The sequence below is a fragment of the Cricetulus griseus genome, chromosome 4 (genome assembly GCF_003668045.3).
Source record: "Cricetulus griseus strain 17A/GY chromosome 4, alternate assembly CriGri-PICRH-1.0, whole genome shotgun sequence".
Taxonomy (NCBI): Eukaryota; Metazoa; Chordata; class Mammalia; order Rodentia; family Cricetidae; genus Cricetulus; species Cricetulus griseus.
Window position 1 is genome coordinate 172,157,973 of NC_048597.1, and position 18,027 is coordinate 172,175,999.

Below are 18,027 nucleotides of genomic sequence, written 5' to 3' on the forward strand. Positions count from 1 at the left end.
CATGGTGTCAAACTGCCCTATGGCTCCAGTATGACACTAAGTCACTTATGGCACTCCCATTTGTCATTTTGAAATAAATTATTAGCTAAATAGTGAGCAAGAATGAAAAATAAATGTAGAGTTTGGCTTAAATGGAAGCCTAGGAATTTTAAAAGTCCCATTCGATGAAACTGGAGGGGGGGTGATGGTTAAAAAACCTGTACTTATAATTATGAAGTATATAATCACAATAACCCATACTTTCTTAATTAGTTAAAATTAACAAGCAGACATACAACTGGAACCCCATAAAACTAAGTCACACTCAGGGAAGCAACAAAGTATACAGAAGGCCACAGTCAGAGGAGCAGGGAGGTACTTGGGAGGCCACACTCAGGGGAGTAGGGAGGTACACAAAGGCACTCACCGTGATTCTCTTCATGTCTAGCTGGCGCAGCTGCATCATATTCTGAAGGACCGTGTGTTTGTACCATGACTCTTGAGCTATTGGATTGCCATCAAAGGTGATGTCTGAGAGGGAAGTCGACTCAGCAAGGCAGGAAACATTGTCAAAGCTGCAAAGGAGAGGTCACTGCATTATTCTGAGGCTTTTCAAATAATATTGCCAGTTTTTTGTTTTTGTTTGTTTTGTTGTTTTGTTTTTCAAGACAGGGTTTCTCTGTGTAGCTTTGTAGACCAAGCTGGTGTCAAACTCACAGAGATCCACCTGCCTCTGCCTCCCAAGCACTGGCATTAAAGGTGTGCGCAACCACGGCCAGACTAGTATTTCCAGTTTTAAAAATGAGATTTTGTTTCAGTTTTCTTTTTTATGTATATATTTGTTTCTGCGAGGGTGTTGGATCCCCTAGAACTGGACTTACAGATGGTTGTGAGCTGCCATGTGGGTGCTGGGAACTGAACCTGGGTCCTCAGGAAGAACAGCCAGTGCTCTCAACCACTGAACCACCTCTCCAGCTCTGATTTTGATTTTTGAGATAGTCTTGCTATGTAGCCCTGGCTGGCCTGGAACTTATGTACTAGGTAGACTAGGCTAGCCTTGGGCTTACAATAATCCTCAGCTTAAGCCTCTAGGAACTGGGATGACAGGCAGGTGCCACCATGTATAGCATGTTAGGGACCTTTGAAAGAATAATTTAGATCTGCAGAAAAAATGAGACAATATACAGAGTTTTCATACACTCCATCTCCCCTGTGTCCCTCTACACTGTTAGTTAAACACATGTGTGAGTATATATGGATATATAGGTTCAGCACCCCCTTGTTTTCTGGCACTACAGTACTTACTCTCTGAACTCACACCTTCCTTGCCCATTTCTGAAAACAGCTGTTTCTCAACACAGTAGTTCTTTATATTAGGGACTGGAATCAGCATCAAAAGCTTGAGAGGGGAACGTACTTTCCCCTCTCACTTTTGTGACACTGCTCCGTTTAGGCCCCTCAGACGGGAGAGGAAATGTGTGTGTACACTGCCCTGTGTGTATACATATACTCATGCCTTAACATGTCTCCATATAGCCAGCTGTGTTTACATACTAACAAACACAAGTTCATACTGATGTCTCCAGATCTTATCTATTACCCACACTTCCTCCCCTTCCCTGTCTGGAAACGCCCACTCCAACAGAGAGGAACCTGGCTCATACCAGCCACTACACACTTAGTGAAATTTCCTACTCCAGTTTATATGTATAGAGACACTAGAATTCTTAAAACTACACCCACAAAACTATTTTCTTGATCAAATAACCAATGTTTAGGCCACCTTGCCCCTCTGCACCCCAGAGATTAGCTCATACATTTGCAATAGGGTCAGAGCCAGCATCCCTTCCTGAGATTTCTACATCCCTTGATGATTTTGCCAGTGTTGCACACCTTGGGGTTCACTCTCTAAGGCTCTAGCATCCCATGATTTGTAACAAATGCATAGTGGTATATGTTTACAACTGATGTACTGAATGGAATAATTCCCATGGCCTTAAGAAACTTCCCTGTGCTTTACTCTGTCCTCCAAACTCATGGAAATGTTTTGCTCTCAATTCTGCAACTTCTAGAACGTTGGATGGGTGGAATCATACCCCTATGGAAGGACTTCTTTCATTTGGCAACATATACTTAACAGGCTTCCATTTATGCCTTCTCTTCGTAGTGCATTTCTTTCCTAACAGTAATATCCCATTGTACGAGTGTATCACTTTCTTCATTCAACCACAGAGCACACCTTGGCTGATAGTAAGTGACGCCCCGGTGAATCATTGTCCACAGCTTTCTATGGACAAGATTTATTTATTATGTATAGTGTTCTGCTTGCATATATATCTGCAGGCCAGAAGGGGGCACCAGATCTCATTATAGATGGGTTGTGAACCACCATGTGGTTGCTGGAGATTAAACTCAGGACCTCTGGAAGAGCAGCCAGTGCTCTTAACCTCTGAGCTCTCTCTCCAGCCCATCTGTGGACATGTTTTAGCCTCAGCTGGGTACATAGCAAGAGTACTACTGCTGGGTCACATGTATGAGAAACTCATCGAGGGCTACCAGCTCCCAGGCCCCGCCAGCATTTGGTGTTCATCGGTGTCTCTGGGTGCTATCTACTCCATCAGGTGAACAGTGGCATGGTGCCATTTACTCAGCAGTCCCCTTATGACATGTGAGCTGAGTATCTCTCACATGTACGTTTGCCAGTGTGTTTGCTGTGTCTTCCTGGTGTTTTCAGAGCCTTTGCTCATTTTAAGTGGATTCTTTGTTTCCTTATTGTTGAGCTTTACAAGGTTATTAAAATATATTATGGTTATGTGTCCTTTACACGATGCATGCTTTGCAAATATTACCTGTTCCTTTAAAAATTATATTTAATAGCCAAGAGATGATGGCAAACACCTTTGAACCTAGCACTCGGGAGGCAGACCTCTGAGTTCAAGGGTACTCAGGTCTACAGAGTGAGTTCCAGAATAGCCAGGGCTACACAGAGAAACCCTGTTGAGAAAAAACAAAACAACAACAAAAAACCAATACAAATTTATATTTATCTATATAGTGTGTGTATGGATATGCACATGCCATGCACACGTGTGAGGGTCAGAGGAAAACTTGAGGGAGCTGGTTCTCCCCTTCCACCATGTGGGCTCTCTGGTATGGCATTAGATGCCTTTACCTGTGAGCCAACTCCCTGGCCACTCTTCCTTCCTTTAACAATGCCTTTCACAGAGCAGGGGAGTTAATTTTAATGATATATAACTTAGTAATTTCTTTTTCTAAAATCCTATTTCATTTTCTGAAGCCTATTTGAGTTTTCTTCCACAATTTATTTTTCAGAGTTTTACATTTAAGTTTACAACCCATTTTGGGTTAATTTAGTGAAACATCCAAATTCACACTTTCCCACATTGACAAATCGTCCGCTTTTTTCTTGTAGATCCTCTGGCTATATCTATGTGGGTATAAGCCTGTACTTATTCCATTAATAAATGTGTCTATTCTTTTACCTCTGACCCTCTGCTTTAAGAGCTGCGGCTTCAGAGTAAGTCTCCATAATGCAGCTTTGACATGATTCTATACGCTTCATAGTTCACCCTGCAAATGCTACTGACAAGAACATGAAGTGTAGTCTCCCTTCCCATGAAAATGTGACATTGTACTTAATCTGGTCACAGGTAAATGGCTGCCTTCAACTACTAGACACCAAAATATGTATCAGTCTGCCATCCCCACAGACATATTGAAGACCCAGCCTATGGCAGGGCTACTTCTGTCCGCTGCAAACTCTTCTCCTAGCCAGCACCGGCTCCACTTGTGAGTGCAGAGGGGCCTGGGAGCAATCATGGATTCTGTCTGTGCTATTTAAACCATCTCCATGAGGACATGCCATAGAAAAGGCACTCCTTAGCTTAATTGGACTTTGTATCTCCAAAGGCTTCCTTCCAGTCTACTGGCACCTAGATTGTAACTGTTGGGTTCTAAGTGACATAGAAACTTCCTGTGTGGTCACTATGCCTCATCTGTCAAGCACTTTCCCTCCTCCCTTGTCAAGCTCCGGGAATAAAAGTGGAGGAGCATCGCCTCCCCACAGGCAATGAACTGTTGGGTAATGAAATCACAGTGTCACTGTCAACTCCGCTTAACTGTACAAAATGGTCCTTAACAAGCTGTGTGAACCTTCAAGCTTTGTCCTCCAGTATTATGCCAGGACTCTGGTATTGGCCCTTCTATATAAGATTTGGAAATCATCCTTTGATATATAGAAAACCACACACTGAGATTTTGATTTTTTTAAATATTGGAATAATCACTTTAAAAATACTACTCCTGAAAAAAAGTCTGGGAATTCATTTACACCTGAGTTCAGCAAGACTCAACTAATACAAACACTTATGTAGAAGAATGCATAATTTTTCAGGATTTATGTTGGAAATTACACCCATCTATGAAGAAAAGAAGATGCAGAATAGTGTGGTACAAAAAACAACCATGCGACAGGTACTGTAGAGTTTACCCAATCTTTGTTGTCAGATAGCTAGCTCTTCATGTTTTGATCAGATACAAAGTTAAAAGTCTGATGTGGTTTTACCTCAGAGTTGATCTTCACTGATCTCTAAGATGAGTTCACAATCTGAATGTGTGTCAAGGTATTTGGGACACATTGGGATAATTACAGGAAGGCACTTAAAACAGGGGGAGATAGAAGTTTGCACATTTAAATCTAGTGATAGGTTTATAAGTAGATTTGAATAAACAGCTGCCACTCTACACCAATGCCCTTCCCAAAAACCAGTGACTGAGAGGAGTCATGTGGAGGGGATTTTAGACATGAAGTGGTTGGGGAAGAGGGTTGAGAGTTGGAGAGTGGGGGATGGAGGCAGGAATGGTGGATGGTGGTGGTAATGTGACCAGAACTGTTGTTCAGAAAAATCACAATTTAGTAACATTGTGTAGTGAATACAGAAAAGGAAAAGGTCATGAGTGGAAAGCTAGTTGTAAATTAGATGGCAGTAGGAGATGAAAAGTTGTCAGAGACTAACACATTAAAAACTCTGATCGTCTTTCTGGGAGTAAAGAGCAGAGGCTCTATGGAAGGCTGGGTTGTGAAATGGGGTTTGTGATCATCTGGATATGACGAAGAGAGAATGCTGAATAATATCTAGGCTTCTCTCTTAAGTGACAGACTACAGTTGTGGTTACAGGGTAAAGATGCTACAAAATTGATTAGACTATGCTTCAAAAGAGTATATTTTATTACATGTAAATTATTTCTCAAAAAGATGATTTAGAAAAATTTGAGATGACTTTATAAGAAACACATAGTTGTAGGACTGGATGAAACAATAGGACAAAGTCTAATTATTCCAAAGAACTCCCTCCTGATAAAAAAATGATAAATGGATTTTCTTATCCTATTCTTAGAATTATTTAAAAGGTCAGATACTATTCAAGGGTTATTATGACCTGATGCAAATTACTAATCAGATAGATAGATACTTTGAAAGAAATGCAGTGTGCCTAGAATCAAATAAAAGTGGGGTGCCTTTATTGCACAATAGGTGGGTTCTATCTGTGTCCTTATTTACTATCTACAACTAGATTGTAGGACCTACAATTTGTTTCTTATTGCTGTGTGTAATTTTAAAGCAATGCTATCTTCAAAACTAAGGATGCATGAAAATGTCAGCTAACAAAGAATCTCAATCACACTTAGTGTAAGTCTTCACAGCCTTGCCTCTCCAGTACTCCTTTGGGGTTGGTCTAATGATAATATGTTGAAAGAGTGGGTGTTGCCACACACAAAACTAAGTGCTATCTTAAACAAAGTCAAGTACAAAAGTGTGTTTGTTTGTATAGAGGAAAGCTGTCCACTCAGTGAGTGTGGTTGCTATGCCACACTTCAGAGATCTGAAAGGTCTGGAGAGCTAGCTGATCCACATCTGCAACTCAAACACAACCAAAAAGACTCCAGGAGGGGAAGCGACTACTTCTAGGCAGACACTGTCGTTGATGCCAGTTCCAGCAGCTCCCACCCAACACTCCCATACACACTTACAACATACTCGCACCCTCTCTCACAACTCCCATTCACAACCACACACATCCTCATGCTCATACATGTATTCTCACATATACACATACTCACACACACACACATTCATACAATAAACATGAAATAACTAGAAAGATCCTTAAAATATGTATAATTACTAGAGCTTAAAACATCTAAAGAAAAAGCATTACAGAAATGTGTATTGATGGTAAAAAATGATGAATTTAAGAGCTGAATAAAATATATTTGGAAATCTCAAATGAATTAATGATCTGCTCAAAAAAGTAAGGAAAGAAGAAAGAAAGGGGAAAGGAGGGGGAGGAAAAGGAGAGGAGGGGAGTGGAAATATAGGGAAGGGAGGAGGGTAAGGGGGAGAAGGGAAAGGGAGACAAGAGGAGGAGAGGAGAGAAGGACAGAAGAGAACAGGAGGGGCAGAAAAGCACAGAGGTAAACCAACAAGGCTAAAACAAAACAACTGAAATGGGTATTTGCTGACCCCTGTGACCTTTGGTTTGGCTTGCAGGCTCTTGATGCTGTGGGACAGTAAACAGATCCCAGGAACCACTCAAGTGAGAAAATCTAACTTGACATTGGCTCATGAATCCAGGTGTTGAAACAGGGATAGAATAGTGATGGATATCCACACCTGCTTCCCTGGAGACACTGCCAGCTCAACACTTAGCCCCAGGAGGATGGGAGTGAGGTATTTCTTGATTATTTTTAAATACAAACAATAGTTTGAAGTATGAATCTGAATTGAACAATTCTAAAATATTCCAAGAGGAGAAACTTTTTCTTAAGACACCCAAATCTGCTTAGACTATAGGACTCTAACAACAGATTAGATTCAAGGACCCCAAAGAATAATAATAATATATTAAGGGACAGCCACAAATGCCCACAACAACAAAAAGCTCAATCATGTAAAGAAATTAAGCTTCCTGAAGACCTGTTTAAAAAAAAAAACACACACACAACAGGTGGCATAGTCAGACTGCTAAGACTTCAAATAACTGGACGATCAAAATCCATACAGTCTTAAAACCCTAGAATAGGGCCTGGAGAGATGGCTTAGGCATTTAGAATACTTGTTGCTCTTACAAACGACAGTGGTCCGACTTCCAGCACCTATACTGGAAAGTTCACAACTGCTGGTAATTCCAGCTCCAGGTGATTCTACTCCATCTTATAGACACTATTGGCATGTGAGTGTGCACGCACACACACACTGGTTCAAAGCTGTAAAAGGCAGAAATCCATGTAGTACCTTAATGACAAGATGGAGTGCGGTGGGTGAGGAAAATAGGCTCCCCAACTCTCTCAAGAGCACAGTGAAGGGAAGTGGTACCTGAGCGGAGACCGTGGGTGCCCATGCTTAGCATGCTAATGGTCATTGGAGAATAGATGAGGAGGAGGAAGCAGGAGTCTTTCCTATCTAGGTCAAGCAGACAGATGGCTTTTCGAGGTGAAAGAGACTGGAAGTAGAGCACTGTGCGGGAGTGGGGGAGGAGAGCATGGCACAGACACATGCCCACACTCACACACAGGTGAGGTGAACCCATAGCGCTAGGGAATAGAAGGCTCTGTCATCATTTGTGTGCAAAAAGAATGAAGATATGCACTCATGCAAATATCTACTCTTATCGGAATTCCTCTCTAACTGCTAGCAGAATTCTTCCCTGCAGTAAACCCTTCTACAAGCTGACTCTGCCCCTTAGGTCCAGGACTGAGTGCTTTGTGCCACCCTTATGTCCTTGGCCAGGGTGACTACTTCCAACTGGTACCTGACCTAATTAAGGATAATCAAAACCCTCTGCAGTGACACCTCCCAAATGTGCACTTGAGTCACCAGGATCTCCAGAAAATGGTGCTGTGATCCAGGCCTAGGATGGGGCTTGCAATCTGCACTTCAGGTGAATGCTGCTAGTGCAGAGTGTTAGTATTCAGGCGTCTATACTGGCCTGTTCCTGGGGTTCTGACTGGATATGCTCTTAGCTGCAGCCACTAAGGGCACCACCTGTGCCCATTCACTACAGTCCCCTTTAAAAGGGCTCTGCCCACCTTCCATCCTTCTCTTTTTCTTTCCCTCTGTCTGTTTTTCTCTCCTTCCCCCCACCCCGTCCTCTCTCCTCTCTCCTGCTGCTCCTGTCCCTGGAAGTTGGTCTCCCTCCTCCCTTTCCCCCTTCCCCAATAAAAAACCCTTTCCCCAATAAAAAACCCCTCTGCTTGAACCCTGTCGCATGGCGTCTTTCTCCTGCCACTCTTCTTAAATTACAACACAGAGACCTTGAACATTCGTCCCCTCAGAAACTTCCTGCTAGAGTTTGCAAGGATGCAATGCTCTTCCTGGCAGAACAGTAAAGGGACAGACTGATACACTCGGTGCTGGCTCTCCTACAACCTGCAGCATTCATGTCTGCCACTTGGGTTTTGGTGTGTTCTCTGAGACTTGATCATACAGTCATAGGAAACAAAAGCCAAACATGCGATCTCTGCCAACTCAACATGTCATCTTTGGTGTTTTGAGAAAAGACGTGTAAGAAATGTCTATCAACTACTGCCTGGAAAAACAACAAACAAGTTCGTTAAGGAAAATGGTGGGGAAGAGACTGCACTGAGCTGGGAAAGGATGCAGCGACAGAGGGTACCAGGCCACAGCACGGGGCAAAAGTGGACTCCTCTGTATCCTTATGATTTCCCTGACTCACCCGATATGAGACGCTGGGAGCACACTCAAGCCCATTGTTTAAAACACCCTATGTTTAAAACAGCAAGACTCCCGGTCACAGAAGAAAAACCCTGCCCTTCCAGCAGATTCGTTCCACGCTTCCCATGAAATCTTACAGAGAATGTAAAATGACAGTCTGTGACTTGAAGGTCTACAGCAGACACTGCCAATTTATTTGGAAGCCATTAAGTGAGAAGTTTTATGAAAAAGGGACCTGAATATATATTTGTCAAAGGCATGTATGCAATCAGTCAACAGGCACATAAGAAAGATCATAATGAAATTTCACAACTGAAACCACAGTGAGACACTATCTCATATTGGTTAGAATGGCTACTATCAAAACACAAGGAGTGAGTGTCAGTGAGGATATCGGGTGCCATGGTTTGATTCAAGTGTTCCCCACAGGTTTGTGTTCTGAATCCTTGTTCCCCACTATTTTAGCGCTATTAAGGTAGCGCTATTTTACGAGGCTTCTGAATGTTATTACTTCTGAATGCTCCTGAATGGCCCAGAAGGTCACTAGGGCATGGTTTCCAAGGTTATATTGCCCCTGGTTCTTGCCTTGCTCTCTGCTTCCTGGTCTTCTATAATGTGAAGGGTCCCCACCATACCACTGCCTCAGCAGCCTGCCTTCTTTACCACAGGGGCCTGAAACCCTCCCAAGTCCTCAGCCAAAGTGAATCTCTCCTACCTCAATGTGTTTCTGTCAGACATTGTGGTCATGGGATGTAAAGTGCCTGGAGAAAGGGAGCCTTTGTATACTGTCATATACTGTTGGCAGGAATATAGTATGAAATCGGTAGGGGGAACCTTAAAGAACTGAAAAGAGAGCCACTATGTGACCCAGAAACCCCATTTTCTATCCAAAGGAAATGAAATGACAATGTGAAGAGACCTGCTGTCTCCCATGCTCATGGTTACACTACTCACAATAGTTATGATATGAAACCAACTTGAGAGTCTATTAACGGCCGAATGGATACAGGAATGTGGTAGAGTTGACAATGACTGATGAGCAATACCTGAGGGTGTCCTATGCTGTCCACGTGTGTATATACACATGTACACACATGCACACGCAAGCACCTACACACATAAATATGCACGTGCACACATTTGAATTCACACCTGCGCGTGCGTGTGCACACACACACACACAGAAAGAAAGATGAAGTGAGATATATGTACACAGCACAATCCTAGTCAACCTCAGGAGGAAATCTTGTCCTTTGCAACAAAAGGGGTAAATCTGGAAGAAACAGGACCCAGAGAAATAAAGCCAGTGACAGAGGGATAAATCTATTTTATCTTACTTATATGTGGCATCTCAAACAGCTGACTTTAGAGAAGCACTGAACACAGCAGAGGTGACAAGGAGTTAGGGCAGGAGTAGTGAATGGAGGAGTAAGTCCAGAGATCATGTTAAATGGACCTATTTCTATTAGAAAGAATGTGTTCAGGAGAGCTGCTGTACTGCATAGTAATTATGACTCATAACAATGTATCATATTTTTGAAAAGTGTAAATTGGTCTGGTCATTCCCCAAGACAGACATACATATGTCCCACTTTGCTTTCTGTTGCTTCGATAAACACCAACACCAACAACAACAGCAATGTGGGGAGGAAAGGGTTGATCTGGCTTACACTCCAGGGGAGCCAGAGCTAGACTCCGGGCTAGAACCTGGGGGAAGGAACTGAAGTAGAACAGCAGCCCACTGGCTTGCTCCCAGATTGCTTGTTCAGCTTGCTTTTTTACAGAGTTCCGGACCACTGGCCCAGGGATGGCACAGCCCACAGTGGTTTGACACTCCTACCTCAATTAGCAATTAAGAAAACGCCTCTCAGCCATGCACACAAGCCAACCTGATGGAAGTAACTCCTCAGCCGGAGAGTCCCTCTTCCCAGGTGTGTGAGGTTGACAACTGAAAGCTAATTATGACAGCATATATCTAAATCACAAATTGGACACCACAAATATACATGATTTTATATTAATAATTTTATATAAAAAGTAATTTTTAAACAACAAAACAGTGTCCAAAGACTAGCTGAAGTGTTGAACTATCCTTTCAGGTATTTGGAGTTTATAATTAGGTCACTGGCATAGCTTGTTATGCATTGAGGATAAACAAAGCTGTTAGATTCCCCTTCAGTGCAAGAACCCAGAAGTTCTCTCACCTCCTTTATTTGCTTGCAATGGAGAAGTTCTTTCATTTGTGTGTTTGTTTTGGGTTTTGAGACAGGGTCTCTCTACATAGCCCTTGCTAGTCTGGAACTCACCATGTAGAAAAGGCTGGGCTAAACTCATAGAGATCAGATTTCCTCTGCCTCTTATTGCTGGGATTAAAGGTGTGTGCCTGTAAGACTGACCAGATGGAAGGGTTTTTAAAGGTGAAAATGGTGCTTCCTGCTTTAACCAAGTCAAGGGCCCTGCAAGATCAGGTGACTGTTTTCCTTCCTGGACAGTTCACATTACAGCACCACATGAGAGTCATCTTTAATGCAAAAAAACCCCAAAAAACAAAAAAACACACAACATGAAAGAGTGATGAATCCGCCTGTCTAATGAGTCCTACCATGCTTTCAGCTTTTTAGAGTTCAGATCTTTGATGCTACCAAAAAGCCGATGTGTTTGATCCCTAAGGCAATGGTATTGAGAAGTGGAGGCCTTTGGAAAATGACTGGGTCACAAGGGTTCTAATCTCAAGCATGAATACTGAAAGAGTGGAGGACACTTAGAAGGTTGGAACTATTTGGAGAAGTAGTCCTTAGAAATGTGCCCTCAAAGGGCATATTTTGTCCCCAGAACATGCCTCTGTACCTTCCCCTCTCCTTCCAAGCTGCCAAGAGTGTATGATTTCTTCCAACAGGCATTTCTGGCATGATGTACTGAGCTCCTGCATCCTAACAGCAACTGGGCCAAAAGACTCCAGACTGGAACTCCAGAAACCACGAATCAAAATAAACCTGCCCTCCTTTGATTTTTCTGATATTTTTCACAACAATGGAAAGATGGTGAATACACCCTTCTTTCAAGATAAAAACATACCTCCACAAAGAGACAAATGTGACCTCTCTGACTGGAAAGACTGAAGGGGCTGCTCTGCACACAGAAGAATCCTCAGCTCTCTTTTGTCTTTTCTGAACTACTGGTACCAGATTTGTAGCTCTGCCCCTCCCAGAAAAATGGCTCCAACTTTCCAACTCCTCTGCCAGCAATGGTGTGGGCAAAACTCTATTTGGAAAGATACATTGTGAAGGCTGACTAGGGTGACTGGAGAGATGCTACGGCAGTTAGAAGTGTTTTCTGCATAATTATGGGAACTGAAGTTCCAATCCTAGCATCCAGGTAACAAGTCAGGCTTCCCACAAATGCCTGTAACTCAAACTTTCAAGGATCTGATGCCCTTTTATAGCCTTTTCATGCACACCCCCTCCCACATGTACATGCACTCACATAGATCTCACATAGATCACATACACACACACACACACACACACACACACACACACACACACACACACTAAATAAAAACTTAAAGCTGGGTGTTGGTGGCAGACGCCTTTAATCCCAGCACTCAGGAAGGCAGGAGGATTTCTGCGAGTTTGGTCTACAGAGCAAGTTTCAGGACAGGCTCCAAAGCAATACATAGAAAGCCTGTCTCAAGAAACCCCCCCAAAAAACAAAACAAAACAAAACAAAAATAAAAACAAACAAAAAAACCACTTAAAAGCCAGGTGTAGAGAGGTGCATAATCCCAGCACTCCAGTGGGAGAGACAGGCTGTGAGTTCCAGGTCAGCCTAGTCTACAAAGACAGGATATGCCAGGGCTCAGTAGAGAGACCCAAGTTAAAAAAAAAAAAAAGAAAGAAAAGAAAAAAAGAAACAATAAATAAATAAATTTAAAAGATCCTGATTATGGATATCAAAATTACATCCTACTATTTTGAACCCCATTTGTCTGATTTCTGCATCTCTTCAATTGAGTCAAAACTTAGAGCAGAAGTTAAAGGCTATGATGACCAAACACCAGGTCAGCAGCTCCGTGGGAAGACACTCTGAAGTTTGTTCCTCCATAATCTAACACAGCACAGTGTTTATGTTTCCATCGCAACAACTGAAGCATGCTCTCTTTTAGAACTGCACATCCTGCACTTTCAGAGGCAGTTCACTTAGTTCCTAGGACCCCATCAATGAAGATCAGGATAAGCTAAGTGACGGTTTATGATGTCACTTCTACAGGGAGAAAGAGTAACAAAGACACAAGTGTGGGGCCATTTGGACTCTACATGACACCTGGGCAGTGTACGTCTCAATTATAAGAAAGGGTTTACACAGCAAAGCCAATCTTTCAATTAAAGATTAGAGTATCCTTAGCTCCTAGGTAATGGATCATTTTACTGGTTTATAAGGAATTCATGGCCTGTTAAGTACAGACAAAGGCAGAGATGACCTATGATCAACAGCTTGTAAACCTGGTAGACAGAACTTGCAGTTTTAGTCACGATGATACCAGACTTTTTTGTCACAATATAAACTGAGAAGGAGACCCAGAAGCCTGTAGAGAGGTCTCTTCTGAGTATCTGCCTGAATATTGGGATGTCCATGCAGAGCTGATGCCAGGATACCTAGCAAAATGCAACTGTTGGGGGATGGTGAGATCAAGAGCATCTAGAGACCAACCAAAGTTAGGAGACAATGGCATTCTAGGCAGAGTGAAGAAATTTCACTAAATATCCAGAGTTTATGCACTGGGGCACCTCCCCACAAAAGCCCCGTCTCAAATATAGGGTGACTGTAGAAGATAACTATTTCCTGTTTCTCTATGGTAGAGGTTTTTTTTAATATTTATTTATTTATTTATTTATTATGTATACAATGTTCTGTCTGCATGTATCCCTGCCGGCCAGAAGAGGGCACCAGAACTTGTTACAGATGGTTGTGAGCCATCATGTGGTTGCTGGGAATTGAACTCAGGCCCTCTGGAAGACCAGTTAGTGTTCTTAACCACTGAGCCATCTTTCCAGCCCCTATGGTAGAGGTTTTAAAGGGTGATTAAACAGAGATGTTGAGAATTGTCTAGAAATTGACTTCCCAGAGCTACGTGTTTACATTCCAAACAGAAATAAAATCTGGAGGCGTTTGCTTACATTCCAAAGTCTAATTGGCTAAGATACTTCTCTTGTTCATCTCAGAATACATGTTAGGGAAATAAGGTTGGTTGGCCTCTCGCTCCCTCTTCCCTCTCCACTGTCTCTTTTTCTTCTCTGGAGGAAAGTACAGATATGTAATCATTTAGAGTCCTGCCACGTGTTGAAGTCCCTCCCCATACATGGAGGCAGCGTACACCTTTATCACATAGCCCCAAGGGGCAAAACAGAACATGGGAAACAATGAAGGTAAATAACCATCTCCCATTGATACAGAAACCCTGTGTTTAATATAAAGACAACATAAATACGTATTTTAAAATGTATCATCTAGTTCTAGGATAAGTAGTACTCTAGTTGAGCCCTATTCAATTAAAAAGCAACAGTAAATACTCAAAATGAGTCTCAGCTAAATCAAAGAGCTTCTCCAGTAGGTTATCAAAGAAGCTGGTTCTTTTAAGTATGACAACACAACCCACACTCTCACCAATGTCTTGGGCATTATGGAATGCCCAAAACACAATTCTTAAAAAACTGCCAGACTAGAAAGTAAGCAATAAAATATAAAACATATATTGAGGAGGAAAAAGGTACCAATGAAAACGCAGACGTCGGAAGTGGGAAGCTTGACTTGAGTGTACACAGTTCCATCTCTATAAAATCAGACCTTCACTTCAGTGCTCACTTCCCTTTGCAACAGATGATTTAGGAGCTACCTCAAGGAAGGTGTCAGTTTTCTCCAAGAAAGCAATGCCCATCTTTTCATATGTTCAAGGAGTACACAGTTAGCAGCTTACAGCACTGAAGAGACTTGGTCTGGAAGATCTCAACTGTGACTACCACTGCAAACTGAATGTAACACAATCCTAACTTAGCTTCTCTGTCTTATTTACTTTTGAACAGGTTTACATCCTAGGCTTTGGCCACAAGAATCAGCCGCAGACTGAATCCTGAGACAGCCACATGAGAGAATTTGCTGAATGAGGCCATTAAAAGAGCAATGAGATACATGAGAGATCCAGCAGACTCAATGGCCTCTTCTGGCCTCCATGGGCACTGGAAATACATATAAAACACTTACACACATGCAGGCAAAACACTCAAACACATTTTTTAAAGAGGTTAATTATGATTAATGAAAAACAACAGATTAAATTTGGTTTTATTTACTCATTCATTAAAGTAAATAATAATTGTCAGCCTATTTGTGCCAGGTGGGACCTGCTACAATAACATGAACTGACTGGGCATCCTGTGATGGAGGAGCCTGAGTGCAGAGGAAAGAAAAGCGGAAATCATTTCTTCATTTGGGTTGGATTCCCCAGTGACTGAAAATAATTCTTTCCATTTGGGCTTGAGTTTGGGTTGTAAAAAGAAACACATTTCCCTCCAGAGGATCAAACGTAACCGTTCCATAATTGGAAGGACACATTTGGGCTGTGGCATAATTGCTTGTAGACAGGAGTGTCTGCTCAAATTAGCTGACTGACGTATTCAGTCATTTCAGTGCTTTGCCCTTGTCCGTTTGCCTCTGTATCAAGTGGCCACCTTGCCACAGGTAGGGTTCCATTGAACACTAAGGACTTCACCTTGCCTTTGGCAGTGTTTCTACACTGCATCTATAAAAACACTATTAGAGGCCGGGCATTGGTGGCGCACGCCTTTAATCCCAGCACTCGGGAGGCAAAGGCAGGCGGATCTCTGTGAACTCGAGACCAGCCTGATCTACAAGAGCTAGTTCCAGGACAGCCTCCAAAGCCATAGAGGAACCCTGTCTTGAAAAACCAAAACAAACAAACAAAAACACTATTAGAGAAGGTGAGATACTTAAGAATGTTTCTAGTAGTTTTCTTGAGTTTGCTTTTTCAAATTGTAAATTTAATCTATTTACACCTTAAATTTTCTGAATATACTTTTAATTTCCTCCTGTTTGACAGAAAAACTAAAAAGGAAACCATGAATACATATTGGAATTAAATTGGTGATACTTGTTTGCTTCAGAACCAAGGAAAAAAAACTACCCAATATTTATTCACAAATAGTTTTAAGGCTTAAGGGCCTTCCTTTTAAGAATATGCAACAAAAACTGCTAGAGTCTTCACATTAACAAAACCTCAGAAGTCTTTGATACATAGTTGTTTTTAAAATGTTAATTCAACCGGCAGCTTCTGGAAAGAGCACTATCCCATGTAGGGCAATAGGGTAAGACCAATGAAGCTCTCTCTCTCTCTCTCTCTCTCTCCACACACACACACACACACACACACACACACACACACACTTACTTCCACATGGCTTTTTCAAATGTCTTTAGTGTTAGTTATTCTTCCCCGCTTCCCTCTTCTACCCTCCCATCCCTCATCCCTCTTTCCACTTTTCCCCCACCTCACCTTCCTTTCACCTGTGTTCTACTAACTCCATCCCTCAAGATGTTTCTCCTCCCAACCCCACTAATAGTCCCTTTCTAGTTTTCTGGATTCTCCAAGTTAAACAAGGAAAGGCCTAAAAACTCAGTGCTGGGATCCACACATTCAGCATTTGTCTTTCTAGGTCTGGGTTAACTCACTCACTAAAATGTTCTCCGGTTCCATCCATTTGTTTGCAAATTTTATGATTTCCCTTTTCCTATAGCTGAATAAAATTCCATTGAGTAGAGGTACCACATTTTTATTACCCATTCATCAGTTGATTGGTATCTAGGTTGTTTCCATGTCCTGGCTATTGTGAATAGGGCAGTTATGAACATGGAGTAGGAAAAAGACAGTGCCAGGTATGGGTTACCTTCCTTCAAGTTGCTGGTCAAGGGTGTCGGTGAGACTTCAAAACAATACAGGCTATTAAAACTTCTCGTGGTTGCGACCAGAACTTGGTAAGATCCTAGTGTTGAAAGCACTTTGATCTCAGGACACAGAAAAATCAATTGGTTAAGAAACTTCCTCCCTAATGGCTGGCATTTATAGCGGGAATGTGCTATGCAGGCTGCTGCAGGGAAAGTCCTCAACAATCTTTCCCAGATGTTAACCCTTTGACATCTGGGGGAGGTCCTTCTGTTTATATGTTTGTCTTATTGGTTGATAAATAAAGTACTGTTGGCCAATAGGAAAACAAGATAGGTGGGACTAAGAGTAAAGGAGGATTCTGGGAAAGGTAGGAGAAAGTCCAGAGTCACCATGTGAGCCCAGGGAAGACAGGATGCTTGCCACTTATTGTTACAAACTACAATGACAATTCTAACAAGATATGCTTACAATTGCAATAGTGGCACAAGTGTTATGGAGATAACCAACCACATTCTTGATGGATATAAGGCCCAATCCACGGTGGGGGGATAATAATATATATATATATATATATATATATATATATATATAGTAAATATGTCTGGAACTGTAAATCTGGCCAAGGACCAATGGTTGGGGAGCTCATAGGCCTTAATATTTTGCTAAATGAACATGAATCAATCTGCCATCTAAATTCAGATTTCTGTATCCATAGATTAGTGCAGCTCTCAGACCTCACCAGAGAAGTCTCTTTGTTCAGTGGACAGAGGTTAACACTGAAACTCATAGCTGGCCAAAGTGAGAGAATAAGTGTCTAAGGACTGCTCATACATAAATAGGACTATATATATATATATATATATATATATATATATATATCCTGTTATCACACACACACACACACACACACACACACACACACCAAGCTTGGGGACCATCATGGAAGAGGAGATAGAAAGATTGTAAGAGGCAGAGATCAGGGAAGACTGGAGGCAAATTAATGTCTCTGGATATAACTGGACCACTCATTCACAAATTCACAGCAGTCATGGCTGCCTGCACAAGACCTACACAGGACCAAGCCTGTCAGTATTCTAGGTTGGAGGAAGGTGGGAATTATGAGCCCCTATTCCTTGCTAAGGAGAAATGGACAATTGGTGACTTCTAGGAGAGAGAGAGAGCCAGTTTTCTTTAAGGGTGTGGCCAATGGTTGATTCCTAGAACCCTGTCCTGTGGAGCTGCCCCAGTGGATGGCCCCATATCCATCAGAATATGGGCAGCACAAACTGGACTCAGTGGGTTATTAAAAAAGGGGGGCAGGAAATTGGAATGGGG

At 42.1% G+C, this 18,027-nt stretch overlaps 1 protein-coding gene across 7 annotated transcripts in view; it reads right to left on the reverse strand.

Annotated features, from left to right (window-relative positions):
• Positions 1 to 18,027, reverse strand: part of Lrrc49 (leucine rich repeat containing 49) — a 93,739-nt gene that overhangs the window by 36,135 nt on the left and 39,577 nt on the right. For all 7 annotated transcript variants that reach the window (XM_027414843.2, XM_027414849.2, XM_027414846.2 and 4 more), the window contains one exon: positions 407 to 554. In XM_027414843.2, the coding sequence (XP_027270644.1) occupies positions 407 to 554 (148 nt within the window). The remainder of the gene's footprint in view (positions 1 to 406; positions 555 to 18,027) is intronic.